The sequence below is a fragment of the Acomys russatus genome, chromosome 3 (assembly GCF_903995435.1).
Source record: "Acomys russatus chromosome 3, mAcoRus1.1, whole genome shotgun sequence".
NCBI classification, from domain to species: domain Eukaryota; kingdom Metazoa; phylum Chordata; class Mammalia; order Rodentia; family Muridae; genus Acomys; species Acomys russatus.
Window position 1 is genome coordinate 58,668,379 of NC_067139.1, and position 23,242 is coordinate 58,691,620.

At 49.2% G+C, this 23,242-nt stretch overlaps 1 protein-coding gene across 4 annotated transcripts in view; it reads right to left on the reverse strand.

The window, feature by feature from the left end:
* Cacna1d (calcium voltage-gated channel subunit alpha1 D) overlaps positions 1-23,242 on the reverse strand; it is a 303,221-nt gene that overhangs the window by 54,142 nt on the left and 225,837 nt on the right. For all 4 annotated transcript variants that reach the window (XM_051140971.1, XM_051140957.1, XM_051140975.1 and 1 more), the window contains 14 exons: positions 20,776-20,890; positions 20,317-20,386; positions 19,500-19,566; positions 18,738-18,885; positions 15,545-15,674; positions 12,387-12,446; positions 10,507-10,613; positions 8,652-8,739; positions 7,447-7,554; positions 7,309-7,361; positions 5,782-5,928; positions 3,598-3,799; positions 1,610-1,768; positions 40-150 (listed from right to left, as the gene is read on the reverse strand). In XM_051140971.1, coding sequence (XP_050996928.1) covers positions 40-150; positions 1,610-1,768; positions 3,598-3,799; positions 5,782-5,928; positions 7,309-7,361; positions 7,447-7,554; positions 8,652-8,739; positions 10,507-10,613; positions 12,387-12,446; positions 15,545-15,674; positions 18,738-18,885; positions 19,500-19,566; positions 20,317-20,386; positions 20,776-20,890 — 1,565 coding nt within the window. The remainder of the gene's footprint in view (positions 1-39; positions 151-1,609; positions 1,769-3,597; positions 3,800-5,781; positions 5,929-7,308; positions 7,362-7,446; positions 7,555-8,651; positions 8,740-10,506; positions 10,614-12,386; positions 12,447-15,544; positions 15,675-18,737; positions 18,886-19,499; positions 19,567-20,316; positions 20,387-20,775; positions 20,891-23,242) is intronic.

Sequence of the window (23,242 nt, forward strand, 5' to 3'; positions counted from 1 at the left end):
TTCAACAACAGCCTTTGCAGAGCAGATCCAACAACTTACCTTGGGCTTAAATGCGATGACTTTCAAAACCATCTCGACAGTGAACACCCCCGTGAAGACCATGTTCAGAATGTCCATGGCATCATTGAACATCTTCGACTGCTCATAGTGCTGTGGAGGAAGGCAGAAGTACCGCTGTCAAAGCCCCATGATCTCACATCCTTGCAATGGGAGGTCCCCTGACACCTGCACCCTGGGGTCATTTCCCACCCTCCAGTACGGCATTCTCCCCCAAGATTTCAGCCCAGCACTACAAGGTCATATAGTGAGTTTCCAAAAAACATGACGGGGTTGGGGTTATTCATGACACAATGAGGGTGACTGGAGGATGGAGGAAATAACATGCCCGTTCTTTTAGTTCAGGGTATAAGGGGAAGTCACCCTTTCTCTGTTGGGAATGATGCTCAGGTCCTTGACTAACACATTGCAGATACCACCTAAATGTCTACAGATAAAGGTAGAATGCGATTAGTGAGAAACCTTAGACTACTTAGGTTTGTGGCTCATTAAAGGTGGTATTACGCAGGCTTTACAGTTTCGCCCTAGGTCAACATACAGACCTCTTTCCAAGTTTAAAAGTTTAGAAATGTGCCTGAACACATGTGCCTCACTCTAGACCTGTCTTCTACAAAGAGCCGAGGGCTTGATTTGCTTAGGTTTCAAGCCTGAGCATAGTCTGGTTGTAGTAGACCTTGGTCCTGGCTTCCTGACCAAGTGTCATGTCTGTCAGACAGTAACTTCTTAGCGGCTCACTGTCAACACTGCTCTGCAATCTGATTTGGCCGAGGTCAGCAAGAAGTTACTGCAACTCAGGTCAATATTTCAAAAACTAGAAAATATCTTGCATTACCACATCAGGAGCCCCTTAAAGGCAGGGATAAAACTTGAGTTTTCTTTTTCAACAATGAGTGCCACTGCGGTAGGTCTAGACCAAAGTTTCAAGCACAGGACCAGGGAGATGGCTCAAAGGACCCAGGTTCAGTTCCCAGCACCCACATGATAGCTCACAGTCACCCATAACTCCAGCTCTAGGCCATCTACACCCCTCTTCTGACTTCTGTGGGTACCAGGCACACACACAGTGCACATACATACATGGCAGAAAAACACTCAATAAATGCAAAATTAAATAAAAATAATCTAAAAATAATTTCAAAGTGCTAGACTTGAAGAATTCATCAGAATCCTTTGCCCTGAAACATGTGTGGAAGGTTACTCACATCACTCGTAAAGAAGGTGTGACATGGGACAAGGATGAAAGGCAGGACAGAAGCCGAGGCCTGTGTGGTGTCACGGCTTTGGTACCCAGCCACTCTTGGACACCACACACAGTCTCCGTGGAAGCGTCACCCACAACCCTATCACCCAGGCAGATCCAAACATACAAGTGACCTTATGTGTCTACCAGGACAACAGTCAGGCAGAATGAAACTCTGAGCACACTATCAACCAGGCTTATCGGAGAGCCAAACCCCTCCTCTTGGGAGGTGGCACATGCTGCCCTGGGGATCTGGGCTACAGGGTTGTGTGGCACCCTCAGGCTTGTCCCCACGGTGACTTCCATTTTTACCTGCATGGCCAGGCAGAGCGTGTTGAGCATGATGAGGACGAACATCATGTATTCAAAAGGTGAGGAGTTCACCACGTACCAGAACTTGTACTGGTATGGGTTCTTAGGGATGTATCTCCTTAAGGGGCGTGCTTTCAAGGCATACTCGACACACTGACGCTGCAACGGTAGAAAAAGGCAAACATAGGGGGTTCGAGAGCTTCCAAAGAAGAGCACATAGTGGTCATTCGCCTAGAAGAGCTCACTCCAGCCCTCCAGGAAGGGCCATGAACAACAAGGAGGAAGCCCGCGGAGTCTCTGGTAGGATCTAGCATTTGCCTCACGGTAATTTCAGAAGCGAGGGGAGCAGCCCCTGCGCTGGTTGGGCCTTGTAGACAGAGCTCGTGCAAATTTGTCTGAGGACTGGCAGTATATCTTAGACAGGGGTTGGTGGGGTGGGGACCTGGACCAAGCCTTGTCAGGACCTTCCCTGTCTGCTGGCAGGTGCAGATGCCAGGTCTGCCTCTGTTGTCCTCCACAGGAGGGAGCCAGCTAAGGATAGGCACGGGATCTTCAAGAGCCATAGAGGCGGCTGGACGCTCTCTGGACACTCCAGTAGATCCAGAAGGGGCCTGTGCAGTCTCATGGGTTGGGAGCATCTCCAGAGGGCAGTGAGGATGGTTACAATGTCCCTTTGCTCACTCAGGGTCAGAGACTAGTCCTTATTTAGAGCCAGGCCAGAGGGAGCCTCCGATAGGCCTCAAGGCTTATTCCTGCCGCTCTGCCTTCATCAGCAGATTGCAGACCAGTTCTCTGTGTTTGTGACTCCTTGTCACTCTGACTCTAGGGACACCAGATTCCAGTCTATTTGGGGTTTTGGGTTGTCACAGACACATAACTCCATCCCTGCATGGTTCACCTAACCTTCTCCTCACTTCCCTTTCTCAGGTAGCCAAAGAGATAAGGCAGATTCCTCCAGATTATCGCTGGTAGGGTCTACAAGGACACTCTGACATGGCAGAGTTTTTCTACAAAGCAAGTCAGCACCATCCTCATATTTCCAGAGCAGTCACAGTTGCCACTTGGGCAGGGATACCTCTTAATGCCACGCCCCACTACTGTAGGAAGGCTACACTGCCAGACCATTCTTGCTCACCATGTCCCCTTATAGAAGATGGGAAACTCTATGAACAGACTTTCAATCTCAGATGCTAAAGGTTCAAAAGACTATCTAAGGGGCAACTCCTTCAGGCCTTCATAAATTGTCTCCGAACGAGCTAAGGGACCAAGACCCCAGGAGCAGAGATGCACGTGATGCCACTGAGCAGGTGCAGGTGGAACAGGGACAGGGCACAGCTCCTGGTTCCCTTGCTTTACCAGGTAATCAGAGCCAAGGCTCCTACTCCTTCCAGGGCAGCTAACACAAAGAGGGAAACGAACGATGCCAGAATCTTTAGCCCAAGGTCAGTTTCTGGCTCTGCCCCCTAAACGACAGCATCTGTGGTCCCTGGCACTCTGGGGCCACCTGGCAATCTCTGGGAATATTCTGGAGATGTCAGAGGATCGAGTGGGTGGGGGCCAGGGATTCTGCTCCTTGCCCTACAGTCGTACCCTGAGGGCCAGGCTACAACAGGACTAGCACAAAGGTCAAGAAAGTCTGCAGCAAGAAGATACTGAGGAGCCTCTCCATGGGGGACTGTGCGAGCTTGAGGGAGTAATTTGAGGCTCTGGGTCACAGTACTAAGAGTCTAAGCCATTGCTGGTCAGCCATGACCATGGGTTCTGGCCCTCAGTGTTCTCCGATTGCTCATCACAAGCTTGAGGATTAAGTTCCCCAGTCATAGTCTGCTCTGTGTTTAGTGACCAACTCTACAGAGACTCAACATGGCTGACAGTGTGATCTTGACAGGGCCTGAGACCTCCTCTCCCTATGTAGAGAAAGCCACTGAAGGAGGAGCTACTCCGCTCTTGCTTGAGGGACAGAAGCACAAACAGTGTGTGACTTTAACCTGATTTTTGTCCAGCTCACAGTTCTTATACTCCTTTTCTCCCTGTTCCTGGAAGGTGACGATGACAAAGCCCACAAAGATGTTCATCATGAAGAAGGCAACGATGATGATGTAGATGATGAAGAAGATGGAGATCTCCACACGGTAGTTGTAGACGGGACCGACATTCTCTCCGTTTGAGTCAATAGCTTTGTACAGCAACCTAGAGAACAGAAAAACTGGGTGAGAACACTCCCACTGTCCAGCAGCCCAGCCCACTGTCCCACCACATGCACCCAGAATTCCTCTGCACAGTCACAGTGTGTGTGCGTGTGTGTGTGTGTGTGTGTGTGTGTGTGTGTGTGTGTGTGTGTGTGTGTTGGGGGGTACATGAAGGCCTCTGAACACAGCCAGGTCACTGAGGCGTCTTCAGCCTTAGGCTCAGATATCTGGTATGTAGCTGAGGGGTTACCCAGATATAATCACTCTAAGGATATCTGGAGAACTGAAAAAATCATAGATTCCACAAAGAGTCAACAATGCAACCTTCTACTAACAGATAAGAGTTAAAGAACATCACATTGATGTATTGGAGGAACTGAGAATTGTGTGTGCACTGACAGACACACTACACCCAAACAGGAAGTTCCAGCATCAGACAGAACTCTTGAGAAGAAGGACGCTATCACAAAACACCCCAACTTCAACTAACCCACTCCAATGTAGTCAGTCCTTCAGGACCCCACCCCATAGTGCAAGCATCCTCTCCTTTTATCTTTACTTCTCTCTAAAAGGGCAGCCATTCCCACCATCCTCCATTTAATGAAGGGGCATCCAAGTGCCAAGGTCACAAGGTCACAATCCTCAGGGGCAAAGTTGAGAGCTGGGCTCAGGTCCTGTGGCTCCAAGCCCCAGGCTGGTTCACCACCCCCCCCCCCCATCATCTGCCCCAATGGCTGACTGAGGCAGAGCGGTCCAGAACCCGACGTTACCACAGTATCTCTTCAGAGTAAAGCTCTTACTCCACACCTCTCTTCTCCCACATGAGTTCCCTAGTGAGCAGGTGCTACTCAAGTGTCTGTAGAACTTCAGAGAACATCTGTCAGAGCCACTCCTAGAGCCCTGGCAGCCAACAAGAACCAGCCTGGGCGCTCACCTCCTGAAGCACCTCTGGGCATGGGAAAGCTGAAGAAAGGCAACAGAGTGCCTTCTACTTTCCTGCTTCATGTCCTGATATCCTTTCTCACCCAGATCACCACCACTCACCCAGACCGTATGAGTATGAGATGGCTCTACCAGCTCTGGACTCTGGGTTCTGAGGGCAGTGACACTGCCTCAGTCATGCTGTCTCTCCCACATTGTCTAACACAGCACGCTGTATGGCATTGGTGGCAAAGGGATATTTTGTGGATGAGTGTGTAAGCACCTTTGTGAAAGAAATGGCGTGGTGACAGCTTCCCATGGCTGGCACACATTAGCGCCCGTTATGGATCATGATGAGTGAATGGATGAGTTCAAACACTGTCAAATCCTCTTTACTGACATCATAAGGGCAGCTGTGGACAGAAGCTTATAGAGCAAATGCCTCTTAGGGCCTCCTTAACCACACCCAGAGATGCCAATCCAGGCCCTTGACAGCTGAGAGCCTGAGGCAGGATGAGGATGTTTAACACCTGCCTGTTCAGATGGAGGAGACATGATGGGCAAAAAATGATGACAGGTTGCCCAAAGTTAGTCATAGGTGACCTTTCCAGCTGTGAAGAGCAAAGTCAGAACTCACTCCTGGATGGATGACAGAACAGAGTCCCCCAGGAGCAAAGAGGGATCTTGTGGAAGACTGAATACTCTTGTTGGTTGGTTGGTTTGTTTTTTGATACAGGGTTTCGCTATGTAACAGTCCTGGCTGTCCTGGAACTCACTCTGTACACCAGGCTGGCCTCGAACTTAGAGATCCATCTGCCTCTGCCCTTGCCCCTGCCTCTGCCTCTGCCCTTGCCTCTGCCTCTGCTCCTGCCCATGACCCTGCCTCTGCCTCTTCCCTTGCCCCTGCCCCTGCCCATACCCTTGGCCCTGTCTCTGCTCCTGCCCCTGCCCCTGCCACCCCTGCCCCCCCCCCCGCCCCTGCCCCTGCCCCTGTCTCCTAGAGCGCTGGGATTACAGGCGTGCGCACCCACTCCCGGCTTCCTGGATACTCTTTATACTCACGCAGGCCAGCCTTCAAAAGTCGAGACAGTGAAGAGGGCCATCATTGCCGAAAGCACATTGTCGAAATTGAAATCACTGTTTTGCCAGATCCTCTCACGAACCACAGGACTGTCGACATCGCCATCCTTATAAAGAATGAAAAGCCCCCTGTGGAGGAAAGACGTTACAGTCATCTTGGCTTTACCCCAGGAAGTATCAGTCCAGTATCACAGACAGAACTCCGCACGTAGCCCCAGCCAGGCCACACACCGGACAGTCTCGGGGGAGCTTCTCCTTTGTTCACCCCACATTTCATCTACTCTACAGCTCCAGTAACTCTCTAGTAATGACCAGTGAAAGTGCACTTTCTGGGGCAGGAGCAGCTAGAGAGCCAGTGTTCATGTGCTAGCAATTAGCTACAGCCAAATGGCAAATGTTCCTCACGTAAGAGAGGCTGGTAATGTGTGTGAAAGCATCTGTAACTTGGCCACGGAGAGTCCCATAAACTCTAAGAAGCAAGCTGAGGTATCTGCTTATCCCCATTCTAGTTCCAACCATCTCTTCCGTTATACACCATTGCTAGTCCCAGTTTCCTTTGTCACACACCATTTCCTACAAAACTGTACTCGTCGACGGAGTCATGAGACAAAGCCTACTCCTGTCCTCTCACAGCAACAGGAAGCTAGAGGGAAGGGCCCACATAGCCACACTGTGGCTGCCCTAATCGGCTCATGGGGTGCTCTGCATCCCTCAGCCTGGGCCAATAACATTTTTTGGAGCTGTATGCAGTCATAGGCAACTTGTACCTGATGTTCTGTGGCCACAACCATTTGTTCAAGGAAACCCGAACCAACATGTATGGGGCAGGCAGCTAGACCCCGGCCAGCTGTAACCGTACAGGTCAGGGATGTAGATTTTCTGTAGCCTTAAGCTCTGGGCAGTGGACACATGGACTGTAAGATTCCATATTTACTGAGCATCTTCAATTATGGACATTTCTTACTGCTTCTCCTCTGTTGGCTGTTGTGAATAGAAATATTGCCAAAGCATGGGCAATAGCAACAAGGAGCGAAGAAGTGCCAACTGTTCTAGCAGAGGGTAGGCCACTCCTGACCACTGGGACCTGAGCTGCAAGTCTGACTTGGGAGAACGCCATTCGCACTCTTCAATGGACAGCAGGGGAGACACTGGCGGCCCTTGTCTGTTATCTGGGGGTTCCTCCCCCAGTTTGTAAGCTCCATACTAAGTAGCCCATGCCATCTTCTCATTCTATTGGGATGATAAAAAGGTTTCAAACCTTGAGAGAGGTGCTGACTAAACAATAATGTGACTACACTGACCTAACTGTGCCCTGAACACAGCAGCTGATTTCACTTTCCTTGAGTTTCACTTGAACAAAACACCAGCCACTATGCTTCCTTCCTGGCACGAGTTGAGTGGACAGGCTTCTCATCCTTGACAAGACCTTCTGAAATGCTAACGTGAGCACATCCGTGAGGCCTGCTATCCCTTCTTCCCAATTCCCCAGCCTGCTCTCGGGGTACCCACCTGCACTCCTCAGGGTTACTTTTGGCTTCATCTGTGCATCGATAAAATTTCCCCTAGATACAAAGCAGACGGAGACTCAGTACAGGCTCTCCTGTGGAAGGCGGCTCTAGCCCTGAGTGAGAGAGAGGGCAACCCTACCTTGAACAGCTGCACCCCAATGCATGCAAACATGAACTGGAGCAGGGTGGTGACGATCATGATGTTGCCGATGGTTCGGATCGCCACAAAGACACACTGGACAACGTGCTGGGGAGAAAACAGAGAGGCCACGAGGCTGCTACTCGCCTTCCTTGTTTTAGCCATGAAGTAAGTTCACAGCAAGCCAGGGATTCTGTGTTTATGAGCATTTTGACCTGAATTTCTAACTGTTCTACCCTCATGCATTGTTTTTCTGGTTATCCCTGCACGAGTGTTGGTGTGCACTGTTATTTTTATTACGTTTGCTTATTGTGTATGTGCTCATGCATGTGTGCATTTGGAGGCCAGAGAGCCAACATGCAGGGGCTGGTGCTCTCCTCCCACTTGGGTCCCGGGATTTGAACTCATGTGATCAGGCTTAGTGGCAAGTGCCTTAAGCCACTTAGCCATTCCAGAGGCCCAGGGAACACCTTTCAAGTGCCCTTTCTTGGGCTTCCTCAGAAGAAGTCAGTTTAACTAAAAGAAACACCACCCACACACGGGCTCACAGGAGCCTCATGCCAGGAAGGCCTTACAGAGATGTAAGCACTTTAGGCTGGTGTATAATCCATGTGAGAATAGATTATAACTTAAAATAAACACAAAGATAGACTGTTGTTAGAGAAGTAACAAATGATTACTGTAATTATAGCCACACCCTATCTCCAGCTAACAAAAACAAACGTCATTTTTCTCGTAAGTGTGTAGCGATACATGTTATGTGAGTACATGACCCCACATGTGTGCCTGTTCTTCTGAGGAGAGTAGAAGAGGACATTGCGTGTCCCTCTGTATCAGCCTCTACTTTGTACTCTTCAGATGGGGGGCCTTTCACTGAACCCAGAGCAGGGAGAGCCACCAGGAAGCCCCTTGCTGTCTCAGCCACCTCGCCCTAGCACTGGGGTTGCAGGAGTATCGGAACAGGCCCAGCTTCTTACACGGGGTCTGCAGATTTGACTCAGAGCCTACCGCTTATGCAGCGAGTCTCTTACCTGCTGAGCCATCCTTCAGTCTTAGAATGGCACTACTTGGCAGAGGCGGCTTTTTTTGGTGGAAGGGTCCTACTCTGAAACTCAGCAGGCCCAGCTCATCTCCAGAGGAAAACAGTTACTAACTGCAGCCATTCCCAACCCAAGGCAGCCCCACTCCAAGGAGAGGCTCAATACCTTAAGTCCTTTTGCTCTGTTGATTGCTCGGAGAGGCCTCAAGACTCTTAGAACCCTCAGAATCTTCACAACGGAGATGGCGCTGGATCTAAGGAGGGACAGAGGTAAGAAAGCAGGCGGCGGTGTGTGTGCTACAGCTGGAGAGGGGACTGGGGATCAGCTACCTCATGTGCCCATCACTTTAAGGACCCTACATAACCATGTGGCTTTGAATTGATCTCTCTGCTCCTTTCTGCCATAAAGTGGGCCTCCTGCCTCCTGAGGGAGCTGACAGAGGCCTTGCTTCAGGCACTTTATGGAGACATTTTCAAACTGTTATGCTAATGTAAACACTAGATTCCTGACATTTAGATTTCAGGGATTAAGTCTGGGGACCTGTGCTTTGGTGCTAGGGCTTTTCTGGCTTCCACAGGGTAAAATATGGTAGGAGAGATGAGCAGCACACATCTGGGGGGTGGGGTGGGGGTGATAAATGCAGTGTGCTCCACCAAGGGAGGGAAGGCAGGGGCACCTGGGCTCAGGGACAGCTGGGAAGGCCTCTCAGGGATGTGGCATCAGGTGAGCCCTAAAGGAGTGGAGTTAGCTCACAGAGAGGAGAGGGGCTTAGGCTGCAGTAGCAGTGCATACGTCCCGGACGGGTGGGTTTGGCTAGAACACAGGCCTGGAAGGAAGTGTGCAAGAAGAAAACCCTGTAAGAGCATAAATAGCTAGGGGGTTGATGAGAGTTGTGAAGGGACTGGACTGAAGGTTTTCCTGGGAAGTGAATTCAGAACTTCCTTCCATGGGTAGCAAGCCAGAAGTGAGAACAAGGAAGGCGACTCTAGGCAGGAATGCTTGGTGCTTGTTTGGTCCAAAGCAGGCCCCCAAGATGGTAGTGCTGCTGACAATGTCCTAAGTGACAGGCTAGACTCTGTCCAGGCAAGCAGGGGGATTGCTATCCAGTAAACAAAACCCTAGACCTAGCATTCCTCAGAAGCAGGCCCATTTCCCTTATCTGTCCCCACAGTCAACCACCCTGGGCAAAGGTCATCTAGCACCTGATTAACCTAAACAGCCGGCAACAGATCAAAGCCCCTGTGCCAACTCTCAGGCTGTTCTGGTCCACACCCTTCCTCCCTGCCACTACCTGCCACAGTTTTCCCTGCCAGCCACTGTTCTCTGCCTGCTGCCACCACCACTTAAGACATTGCCCAGAAGTCTGATTCCCAAATAAACCATCTGCTTTTCTTCCCACAGAGTGGTCTAGGCCAGTGGCTTCACTGTGCCTCACTTATAGTCCTATCCAGGTCCCCTCAGCTAAGGGGCTTTTGTACATGTGTGCGTGCACATATGGGGTGCTATCGGGTGGGCCCAGAGCAGATGCTTACAGGCCATCAGGAAAGTGAAGTGAGGCCACAGAAGACACAAGCACAGTTGATTGCCCCAGGTACTGCACAGGATAAAAAGGCAGTATTTGGCCCCAAAGAAACTGTATCCTGCAGGCACAGGAAGTGTAAGGGGTCCCAAGAGACCACCAAGGCCAACCTCCTCCTGCAGCGAAGGAAAAGTGCCACCCTGAGAGAGGATACTCGAAGGCTTGGACTGGGCCTAAGAAGAACCCAATTTGTTCTCTCTCAGTCAAGCTGTCATTCATCTGTGGCTGAAAGCCAGTTTCAAAGAGGATAATACACTCAAGCCAGCAGTAGGCACAAGGAAAAAACAGAACCAAAAACAGGAAAACACAAATGGCCCCAGCACTTTCTTCCATGGGGCACGTTAGGCCATCCTGGCTGTAATCATGAGACGGTGGCCAGCTTGAAAGAATTAGGTTCAAGTTCCCCATGGAAATTCATTCTACCGACACACAAATACTTACTGAATCCCAAATGACACCAGAGACACCCCAACAACCAGCATGTCCAGCAAATTGAAGTAGTTCCTGCAGAAAGCCCCTTTGTGCAAGAATGCTCCAAACGTTGTCATCTGTGAACAGAAACACGTGTATTTACTGTTTTCCTCCTCCCCTCCAGGGTCCAAAACCAAACAAGCCAAAACGTGGGCTCTTCACAAACTCTTGACAGAAGCCTGACTTCACCAGTGGCTGCACGGGAACGCAAAGCAATGGGGCTGAATGACTGTGTAACTTACTTCAGAAAAACCGGAAAGGGGCAGAGGGCTATAGGCTCATGTGCAAAGACACCGTTCCCAGCTCTCCCAAGTCTAGCTACTCTACAAATATCAGGTGTAGCAAGGAGGCTGCTGGGTGCTGTTATACTGAGCCAGTCTCGTTCTCATGTTACACACCCTGCATAGCAGGAGCACGCATAGTGGGTGCTCTAGTGAGGTGTCTGTGGACCTGACGACAGGAAGAGTTCAACAAGGAAGTTCTCCCGCGTTAAAACACACGGTAAAGCGGAGCCTCAGTTAATCAGGCTAATAGATCTATGGAGCAATGCTCCACTGGAGGGCAAGGTACCAAATGGCAAAAACAGGACCTGGGTACGGATCCCATGTGCTCTGTGCCAGTTTTTACCACAGGGCCATAAGCCTCGGTCCCGACCACTGCTCTGCTCAGGCCCGATGTTGAGGGGACTACAACCAAGCCCACTGGGTTACATTTCGACAAGAAAACTCAATTGTTATAAGATTTGAAACAGAGTTGAACATATATGGGGTGGGTGTTTTGCACTCATTATTATTATTGATGACGCAAAGGGGCCACTCCCTGTCCACATTAATTGAGGTTTTGTCACCAGAAGATTTTGTGAGGAGCCCAAGTCCCTACTTGCCCAACATAAAGTTTTGTGTGTGTGTGTGTGTGTGTGTGTGTGTGTGTGTGTGTGTGTGCGCGTGCACACACATAAACTTCAAAATACTTTAAAGACAACTGTAATTAAGACTCTTCATTTCTCAGCTTCTCCCCACAGGGAGCTGGTCGCAACAACAGATTCAGAAGGCCCAACTTGTGGAGGCTGCTAGTCCTCTGCAGTATCTGAGGACCTCTGAGCATGTCGGAAGGAACCTCCACATGGGGTGCTCACAGGGACACAGCACACACAGTGACGATGCCACCTGCTAGGCCATGCATGGGCAGCACATTCGGGTGTACCTTTAGTCTGTGCACACGGAAGCCCATCCCATTAAAACAGACACAGGACATCTCCACACATCTTGCAAGACACGTTGCAAGGAAATAAAAAGTAAGTTACTCGTCAAGGACACAGAAGCCAGAGTGTAGTGCCAGGAGCAAGGAAGGAGTGGTTCCTGTCACAGCCTGAGTGCTTGTCCTCTGACTCTGAGGCCGGGAACAAGAGGCGAGAGTTCACACAGGGTGCCCTACCCGTTATTAGTGAACACATTTCAAAGGATTTTTTTTTTTTAAAGACAAAATATAATTCCAACTAGAGTGTGAAGAAGTAGCTCCTACATGCACTCAAAGGCTAAAGAAAAACTGCAAAAACACGTTGGAATGGTCATAGAAAAAAATATCCTTTAGTTTTAAAAAAGTTTAGCTTGATCACAGAAGAAAAAAAAAAAAAACAGTTCAAAGCACTTCACGCATCTCTCCTGTGCCTCGCAACACAGGAGGAGCCTCAGTCACAGGGCTCGCTGGCCTGTTACCTTCAAAATGATCTCAAATGCAAAAGTACCCGTGAAGACATAGTCCGCATAACCTAGCATCTGGAAGGGAAGCAAAGAACGCAACCATTATTGCTGCGGCTGCACAGAGGAAGGGGTCAAGGAAAAATGTGTTACCTTTAACAGGATTTCAACCGTAAAGATGGCTGTGAAAGCATAGTCAAAGTAACCCAGTATCTGCAAGGCACAATATGTGGCAATCAGAACAGGGTACACAGACAAGTTGTGGCAGATCCCCGCCCATGAGTATAACCCCCAATTTGTGCCCAGAGACCCTTCTCCTGGACAGGACAACCCTGCTGCTCCCGTGGAAGGGCTGAGATGCTCGGAAGGGCACACCTCTCCCACCCACAGCTCCTCTGTGTGGCCACCAGGGAATGCTGGGGAGCCTCGCTTCCTTTCCCCATTCAAGCCAACTGGCTTCCCAGGCTCCTATCCAGGTCCATAGTGGCTGCTTCCCGAAAATCCTGTTAATCATCTGCCCTCTGCGTGAACAACCAGTGACCTGTAGCCCCTGGTACATGAGATTCCTACGCACTTTGCAGTTTTGAACTTGGCTGACTGAAATGTGCTGCCATCTAGCTGTGCTTTCTATTGGTGAAGGAAAATAAATAACGATGCTAAAGGTGGGGCTGAGTGTGTAGCCCAGTGGAGGCTCTTGCCAACTGAGCAGGACCATAGCACGGCTCTTGCCAACTGAGCAGGACCACAGCACGGCTCTTGCCAACTGAGCAGGACCACAGCACGGCTCTTGCTAACTGAGCAGGACCACAGCACGGCTCTTGCTAACTCAGAAGCATAAAGATTAACATTTTCAATTTTAAAACATAAATAAAAAGATGCTGATGGCATCAAATCAAATCAGAAAGGTTCACGTGTCCTGTGGACCCAGGACTATTTAATTAAGTGGTTTCCCTACCCCGTCCTCATAGGCAGATGGCCAAGTCTGCGAAGCATGGTTTGCTCTTAGCATCTTCCTCTGGCCACGCTCTGCACCTAACTCTGCTTTCTCTCAAGGCTGATCCTTGCCTTTCCGGGCCCATGCAAAGAGTAGACTGACCTAACATTCTAGTTTGTAGTTTAGGTGTTCTATCAGCATCCCTGAAAATGCCACCTGCTCTCTGAAAAAGTCTTGTGAGCTCCTGATGCAAGGCTCTTGATTTCTTTCAGAGGCATGAAGACTCAGAGGCAGGCCAAATGGGCCAGGAGCAAGATATCTAACCAATCCAACAAAGTGACTCATAGTGTATTGATGACTCTATGACTCTCAGCCAGAAAGATGGCAGCCACGACTGCCAGTACACAAACCTGTCCTGGGTGCTGATTTCATGGATGTGATGTGTTATGGCTCTATCTATCTATCTATCTATCTATCTATCTATCTATCTATCTATCTATCATCTGTGACACAGGCACATGTCATAGTATATGTACAGAGGTCAGAGGCACTTCTAGCTCTCAGTTTTCTTCTTCCACCATGAGTCCCAGGGATTGAACTCAGGTGGTTAGCATGGTGCCGATGCCTTTACCTGCTGAGCCATCTTGGCAGCCCATCTATGTTTTTTGAAAGAACTGAGGACGTCAATGTTGGGAAGACTGTAGAGACCATTTAGCTTATCCTTTTTGTTTAAGACATGTGGATGTTAGGAATGGGGTAGGGCGCCTGTCAGGCCACAAAGCCAGTAACAAGGAAGGAAGCTGGTGGGGTATTAGTCAAGAGGGCTGTGCTATCTCCTCTATAGGAGTCGTCACTGGAGCACACAATACCGCTCCTCCAAAGAAGGGGAGCTGTGCGTCCCTTCCATGGAAGTGGGGGAGCTCCACTCCATGGCAGCTCTCTTCAGAGGTAACGTCCCCAAACTTCTGATTTCCGGGCTCCTTAACATTGCTAGGGCGGTTCTGCATAACTGTGTGTTATCAGGTCAGCTATCGGCTCCACCACTTTCGCCTAATTCTGTCTTTAGACTCTGAAAGGACCTGGCAGCCACACTTACGTGGTGCCCAGAGGACAATCCAAATCCTCAGACTTAAGTACTTTCTTCACACACCTTCTACTCCCTTTTCACTAGAAACCCAGCTACTATCACAATGAAACACTGCAGTGTTGTAACAGCAACACACACGCATATGCATATCTCTCTGAAAAGACAAGGAAAAATGAGGAAACAAATGTATGGGACAGAGACTTTAAGAAGAAACATAAACACGCTCCTCGTGGACACGTAGCCTGGGCCAGCTCCTCATCTGGGATAGCATGGTTTGTCTCTAGGCACCTTTTCTGCCTCACGCTCCATTTTGTGGGAACTCAGTGACAGAGAGGTGGTTACTGCATTTGAATACCAAAATGAAGACAGCTTTGACCATCTCTAGTCAAGGCTGTGCCTGTGAGGATGGACCGAGGCAGGCTCACTGACTCCATCTTTACAGGGACAGCGCCTGAGCTGCAGGGGAAAGCCCTTTTCATAGTCTCCAGAGAGCTCTCCTCTCATCACTGGTAGGTTTGCCAGGAACCAGAAATGGGGAGCTATGGTGTGAGGGTGTGGTTGCTGAGGGACCTGGGGTCCTGGTCCACTGCTGTGTCTTCATCCTAATCATCTCGTGTGCAGAGAGAGGCAGCCACCTGACAGCCTCGCGCTCCTGCTGCCTCTCCTGGGCAGTGCCTCGGTGGCCACCAGGTGTGACAGCCAGCAGGCCCATGGAGTCTCCTCAGTGCTGCTGAGGAAGAGACCCTGAAGCAAAGACTTTTTCAGAACCGTCTCTTCTAACACAGATACATCAGTGGCACCATCCTTAAGTTGATGAATAATCAAACATTTAATCACTACCTGTTGCTCCTTTCAGCTTGGCCTCATATCTTGTCCCTGACCTGTGTTTCTCTCAGTGGAGTAGCTGAGCAGCCTCATGTGAATTACACCTAGGAGAGAGCTTTCACTAGCCCTAGGTCAGAGCTCCTGGACCTACGCGTTCACTTTCTTCCCTTAAAACTCTAAAGCGCTATCACTGTGCCTCTAGTGGGGAAAGGAAAACCTCAATGTAAAGTGAAAAGAGCAAGGAAGTCCCTGAAGATGCTGGCAGTGCTGCAGAAGCTTCTGGTATTGTCTCCATCAGCTTTGTCCAGAGAAAGCAAATCCCTGGTACCACACACTGTGAACACAGGAAGCTCTAGCCCCAGCCTCCCATGCTTGGGCCTGCTGTCCAGGATGGTCCCTGACACAGACGGGCTGGCACTGAACCCCAAGGTAGTCCCACCCACGCCCCCTTTTTCAGAGGCTTACCGTGTTCCGGAATGAGTGGCTGCGGATGGGGTCCTCGGCGGCAAGGGCGGCACTGCTCAGCATGATGAAGACCAGGATGAGGTTGGTGAAGATATGGTGGTTAATGAGCTTGTGGCAGCCCACACGGATCCTGTGAAGAAACGCTCTGCCTGAGACTGCGGGGGTGAGGCTTCTTCAGGAGAGAGCAGGAAGAACTGGCCACAGGCTAGGCTTCTTGCTTTCCACCCAGACAAACAGTGTGACCCACAACTTGCCCCACAAAGCCTATGGCCAGACCGTGGTGTGAGCATTTTGTGTGTGTGTGTGTATGTGTGTGTGTGTGTATGTGCGCGCGCGGAGAGTGCTACAGAGACCATCCCATCCAGTCCTCACACATGGGGTTACTGTCCCTCCAAAAGATGAAAGATGGGACTGGAGATAGAGCGATGGCTCAGTGGCTAAGAGCACTGGCTGCTCTTCCTGAGGACTTGGGTTCAGTTCTCAGCACCTGCACAGGGACTCGCAACTCTCCGTAACTCCAGACCCAGGGCATCGAATTCCCTTTTCTGGCCTCTGTGGATGCTGCACACATGCAGTACAGAGACATATAAGCAAGCAAAACACTCATACACATAAAAATAAATAATTAAAAATATGAGAAAGCTGAGGTTTATGGATATGAAAGAATGTTGAGGTAACAAAGCTAGTAAGGACCAGGGGTATATTTTTAAATCAGGTATGTCTACCCCTATTTTTATTTCTACCACAGCATAAAGCCTGACTTATAACATGAAACTGGGCCAAATTAAGTCCCTTGAGTAACTACACAACAGACTACGACCCAACTTAGCTGCAAAATAACTGGAGGCACAACTCAGGAAGACACTTCTGTAACAAAGGGCTGACTCTCAGCCAGTCGTGGGTCGCCAACTGATCAGACTGCACTCAAGTAAGAGCCAGGTGGTGCTTCCGCCAGACAGGCCTGACTCCCTCACTTTGGAGTTCTGCCCGTGGTGCCATCTCCACATTGCAGCTCATGGGATGGCTTGGCTTCTGCTCTCAGGGCTGCCCCACTCGTGAGTCACTCTTTGCTTCCCTAAACTCTGTCAAATTTAATTTACCCAAAGTTTTTATTTTAACACAAAGAATGGGACACATTCCCGTCTTTGCTGCAGAGCAGCTGTTTTACAAATGTGATCTGCAATAGGCGAGAGTTGTGAAGTCTCCTGCTGTCTGCGAAGTTTGTCATAAGTGTCCTATTTTTAGCACACTTTCTTACTTTTGTTTGCTTATTCTTTCTCCCTCTCCATCCTTCCCTCTCTCCCTTCCCTCTTCGTGTGTGTATGTGTGTGTGTGTGTGTGTGTGTGTGTGTGTGTGTGTGTGTGTGTGTGTGTGTGTTTGTGTGCAGGCACACAGGCCACAGTGTGCATGTGGAGTTCACAAGTCTACTTTTGGAAGTCAGTTCTCTCCTTTCATATTGGTCCCACAAACTTGGGTCATCAGGCTTGGTAGCAAGCACTTCAGGCACTGAGCCATCTCAGTGGTCCATAAATGCTCTATTTTTTATTCAATAGTTGATTCACAACAGGAAGTCCTTAGAAGGCAAAGAAAACGTTGCCTTCTGGCTTGTTCACACGTTAAGATATCATTGTGCCACATGATGGTTTTCTCCCTGAATCCTGCAGCCCTGGGAAGCAAGGAGGACCACTGGGTCTATCGGCCTAGGTTCAACTTCTTCACAATGGCTCTCGGGGCCCATCAGAACCTCCCCTGTTCCCCTGTGGTGCCATGTGACTGGGTCATAACATCCTGACTCTCGATGTTCAGTTTTCTTGGCTGCTGTTGTTGCTTGGACTAAAGAATATGGATGCATTTTTCCCTTGGGAAAAATAGCTTTTTATTTTCAAAACTAAGAATCACCTTTATATGACAGTGACTCCTCACCTCACTTCTAGTCTCTCATCTCGAGGCTGCTTACCATTGTGCACTTCCTGGAAAGATGGCACACTGCAGTAGCTGGGCCTGAGGAAAACCTTCCATGACTATGAAGGCAGGGACACTCTTGACTTCTGGGAAAATGGACCCATTCCTTCTATACATGTATATATGCAACAAACTACAGGCATCGGTAATGGTGTCACCCCGTTTCCTGTTTTGTTTGTTTTTGTTGTTGTTGTTTTAAAGGATGTCCACTGAGGAGCTATATAAAGATTATCAGGGCAAGCCAGATCACTCACCAGGCAAAGACTTTGTGTGCAAGCCTGATGGCCCGAGTTCGATTCCAGAATCAACACAAAGGGAGAGAGAACCAAACCCATTAAGTTGTCCTCTAACCTCCCTATGCACGGCGGCACATGTGCCCTCCTGTCATTCACACACAATACCAACAAATTAATTGTGTAAAAGGTCATGACACTGTCATGTTTCAAGGCCTCCAGCATGCCTTGCTTCCCACCCAACTCTCTCCTGTAGGCCTGTGAATTACACAGTGTTCCTCTCTGACAGCCAAGAACTGCCTCTGCAATTCTTCCAGAAACCTTCCCAGGAGCTACCTATCTCCCCCTGGCAGCTCATATAATCCCAGATGATTTAAACCTGGAAACCAGCTAGTAAATAGACTTCTTCCGCTCACAGCCTGTGAGTCATTATCAAGTTCCTGGTGAGCACCTCATCATTTTAATGGGAGAAATGCTATTTTAAGCACAGTGTCACAGTGCTTAACCAAATCCCTGCAGCCTATAAAGCAACATGAGCAACACCATAAAACTCAATAGGGGGGAAAAGGTCTCCTAAGTGGGACCTGAAAACTGAAGATGCAGTACAGACCCTGCTTACGGAATTCTCATTCCACGAAGCCTCTTAAGACAAGATCCACTTGTTAAGAAAGGGTCCTATTGGTGGCCACGGGCTCTCCCAGAATGCCTTATTGAGCTAGACACTGTGCTATAGCTGTTCCCAGGCAGAGGCAGGGAGGGCAGGGATTCTAGAGCAGGCGCCTCTGGGGACTCTGTGGGACCTCCAAGGGAACAGGAACTTCCTCGGGGCTGAATGTATGGCAAAGGCGAGGAAGAGGAGAGGGGCTGAAGGGATGTATGGATTCCAGGAACACCCAGGATCAGGAGGAGGCTGTGGACCACTTTGCTTTACCCGCCCCGCCAACCTCAAGAGTCACTGCAGAGGGATAGGAGCAATGGGACTGAGGAGAATATTTACGGGTTGGTCTTGCTAAGAATGAAGAAAGCGCTTCCTTCAGGGATGGGTGCAATTTTCTCCTTCATGTTCAGCTCTGAGATTCTGCGAGGACGGGGACCAGCAGGAACCTCAGGCTCGTCCTCCTCCTCCTCCTCTTCCTCTTCACCTACTTTAAACGGACAATTTTATAGGTGTGAAAGGTTGCATATGGGTTTGAATGATTGTCCTCAACTTCACATTAAATTGTGGCCTAACTTTAGCAGCATCTCCTGCTTCCACCGACTAAAACCTGCCTTTCCCTTCAGACTATGTGCATGGGGTGGGGACACACCCTGTCTGGTGTGCCTAGCTCCAAGATCTGGGAAGCAGGCCTCCTCCAGGGCACAATATGGTCACAAACATAGGTGAGACTCTCACCACCACCCTACTAGCCTCTGGCTGTTTCCCCGCCATCCCCGGCTCAGTTTTAGTCTGAAGAACTGTGTGGACTTTGAGTCACAGGCTCGCTTGCCTTCAGCCTTCAACATGCCACAGCCTTTTTTTTTTTTTTTTTTCCTAGCAAAAGCTTTGCCTAGCTGTCCATTTTCCTTCTCCCTCCTCTGGAAACTTGACTCCATCTGTGCTGCCTGTGACTTTGGGAAAACAACAGAGCTAACTGCTCTCCAAGACAATGAAGCCTACAGCCTTGGTGGGCTCAGCAGTGTGCCCCCACCCTCCACCCTGAGCACCAATATCACCAAACTGAAGGTGCCTCTGGGCCTCTTTCACCCTTCCCCAATATACCTGGCACATCACAGGGTGGGTAAGGGTCTTTATCTTCAGTCTCCTCCTGATAATCATCAATTGTAACCTAGGATGAGAGAGAGGAAAAGCTGACTTGACACACTTCAGAGCATGAGAGCGCTTATGCACACATGCACATGTGTGTATGCTCACATGTACACACATGCACATTCATGCAGAGATGGTAGATGGAGATTCTGCTTCAGCCAGAAGGCCCAAGAGCATGTAAGAGATAGGCCACCACCCAGGTCATGGTCAGTGGGCACTGTATCTCAGAGCAGATACATATGCTGTGTTGTAACCACATTTAGATTCCAGTCTCAACTAGACTGTGAACTCCATGGAGCTTATTCTAGTGTTTGCCATGCAACTGCCACTCAGTATTTATCAACTCAATGAGCAAACACATCACAGAAATATTCAGAGCTGTTACAAGTGTGATGAAGCCAGACGGTGCAGCCTTGAAGCCCCCTAGACCACCAGACCCTACGTCATCTCTGGGAACAGACGTATACTAGCAATCCTTGTTTTAACACCCACTAAGAAGATACTAACAACAATAATGATGGGTTATGTCTGAACACATAGTTGCAACTCAAAACAAAACAAGTAGTCTAACTGTTTGAATACCCACATCCTCTGGTGAAGTGTTGAGTAACTCCCTGGGTAACTCAGAATCTTCAGTGTCTGTATGGTGGGCTCTCTTTTCCACAGCAAAATATCACACCCAAGCCATTGTCATAGTATAAGTGGCATAGTGATGGCAGTACCAACAGAATCACTTTGAAACAAAGAGAAGTTATTTTGGAAAAATTACCTTGTTGTCACTGTTAGCTATTTGGTTGACTTCCGGTTTGTTGTTCTTTTTGTTTTCTAGGCTTTCTTTTCTATGAATAAAAGAACAAAAGAAACCAAATTGCTATGTATGAAAGTGCTCACCAGGATTCTGAGTCAACAGTGATGAATGAAGGACCAGAATTCAGCTGGAAACACTGGTGGCAAGAGTAGAGTGCAACCCAAGCTCAGAGATTCTTTCAGCACAGGGATGTGTGGCTTCCATTGTTTGCTCTGAGGATAAGAGCCAAGGGCTTGGTTTCTACCCAAGAGCCCCTTCTTTTTAGTTGGTATCACATGGTCACCTATAATCACTGAGGAGCAGCAATAAGGGGCCTCAGGTCTTGGGAAGAAGCATATCTGAGTCCCTAGCTCCCCTTAGGAAGTATGGCGGGACACTCCTAGCACCTCTGGACAAATGCCTCAGTAAAAATGAGATTACCTGGCAATTTTTTTCCTTTCCTTTTCTTCAGCTTCCTCTTTCTGAGCAGTGTTCAAACTTTCAGCGTCAGCCAAATTGTCTACAGCAATGGCCAAGAAGACGTTCAGTAGGATATCTAATTTGAAAATCTTAAGGCTACAGAACATGTTTTAAATGCAACCACATATAGCTGATAATGGCGATGTCACGCTCCTCTGCTCATGTCGGCTGGGAGTGGGTCACTGTCCCTGATATGATACTCACTCGGTACAACTGGAGAACTTGGTAAAATCCTACCTTAAAAATCAAGCAAAAGACATAGAAACCTATGTAGGGTCTCCTGAACATCCACAGAGGTCCAAGGAAGCACACAGTGTCAGTGTCCCCTTGCTTGTATACTGCTGTACATTCGTGGAGCACACTGTGGTTTGTTTTCTTTCAAAGCACACACTATAACATACACAGTCAAGGGATCCCTGTGCAAAGCAGGTGCCTTCAAAGGCCACATGTGATGGAAATGATCATCTCATTGCACAGCATGGCCTCCCGAGTCTGCAGCTAGCTCCTCTACTTTTCAACCTGCAGATGCCTGATATAAACGGCAAGCCAGCTCTCCTGCCTGAGGAGGCTAAGCTGTGTTCTGACCAGACTAGACTGTGGCTGAATGTGGGTTTTGTAAATGGCAGCATATCAGGCAAACAAGCTTTTCAAGTTTTATAAATTGTAACACTGCTTGTGATGTTTTCTAGAATTTTCAGAACAATGTTTTCTTCACAAGAATACAAGTCAGAAGATACGGTCACTTCCTTACTCACTAGCATTTATGAACATGGAAAAGCCCAGGGATCTGAGGGGAATTCATGAGGTCTTCTGCTGTATGGCTGTTTCCCTAAGCCTGATGCCCAGCCTACAGCAGGGCTGAGAGAGAGACAGGAGCAGTAGACTGTGCCCTATGTGCCCCATGTATTAGAAACTTCCGGGTGGGCTATTGAACACATGTATCCGGGAAAGCTGCCAGGAGACTAATGGTAAGATTGTTGTGAGGAGATGCCATGCCTAATCCTAGTCAAGACTCCCAAAAAGGTGGAGACCGGGGTGAGTTACATCGACACTTGGACAAAGCATCCATCCTGGGCTGGAGACAGCACAGAAGGCATGGAGACTCCTCAGAGAGGCTTTGCAGTGGTGGCTCAGGCAAGTGTCATCACTGGGAACAGTGGTAGCAGGCATGTCTCTCAGTGGACCCCATGAGGGAATAACCCCATCCCTGGCCTTGCAATGGTACTAAACTTGTGGGAAGTGAAGTGCAAATCTGTATCAATTTGCCACCTGCACTCAGAGGCACAGCCCAGACTCCCTAAACAGGGCTGTTGGGTGACTTCATTCAGAAAGATGTACAAAGCATCCCAGGAAGGCCAAGACATGCTGGGTCTTGGGGATATGGGAGGAACACAATACAGTGGAGTATTGCTTCCAGCCAGAGACAGAAAACACAGCAACTCTTTAAAGCTTTCATGTGGTGGCACATGCTATGAAGGCCTTCAACATTAAGCCAGAGAGGAGTGGCAGGCAGCAATCTGCAAGCGAAAGCCTAGTGCACGGCACGATTACAGTCAGTCAGGAGGAGAATGGAGAAGAACAACCATCTACTTAACAAATGTTCTCAAGGGCCGCTATGCACTGTCTTACCGGGGAACATGAAAATACAGAAAAGGAGACATCCTGTGAAGCTACCATCTGGATGGGAGGAAGAGGAGCACCATCCTGCACATCACCAACAGACAGAATCCGAGGGAGAGTCAGAGGACAGTGAGCTCATTTCCTAGGAGGAAAAAGGGCAGAGGAGCTCCCCGAAGGAGAGGGCACTAGAATTGAGCCAGCAACGTAGGCATGCTGAGAGAGTGTTCCCAGAAATCCCATAGCTTACCACACTGCCCCTGAGGACAGCTGGCACTAGCTAAAGAAGACAGGGAGGGGTGAGCGGCAGGTACCACTGTGGAGTTACTCACAGTAGGACTTTTACAATCAGAAGGGTGGGGAGCATGAGGTCTTTGTGCCTGTACACACACTATTCGCCACGGTTCTGAAGGCTCTTCACACGGTCTTGTGCTCGGCACGGAAGAGCCGGAGATGAAACAGACACAATGACCAAACATTACAAGACCCTGAAGGGGCGGGTGGGGGTGTATACACTGGCCCGACAGTCAGCTGCTATGGTCTAGGTTATGGCTCAGCAAGGAAGAGGAATCAAACAAGTCACAAAAAAGGCTACCCAGCATGACATAGACAGGCGAGCAAAGCAAGACTGAGGCAATCTATTGCAGCTCCTCACTGCTCAGGGGGTGACACAGACGTAGCCCTAACCTCTAGGCTTCCATGTTTGTCATGTATGAAGACACAATGCTAACTAAGGTCATTATCTACTGGTGCCAATATAAGCACTGTTACCCTCAGTCATGACTCATACTGTATGGCGCCCATCTACCAC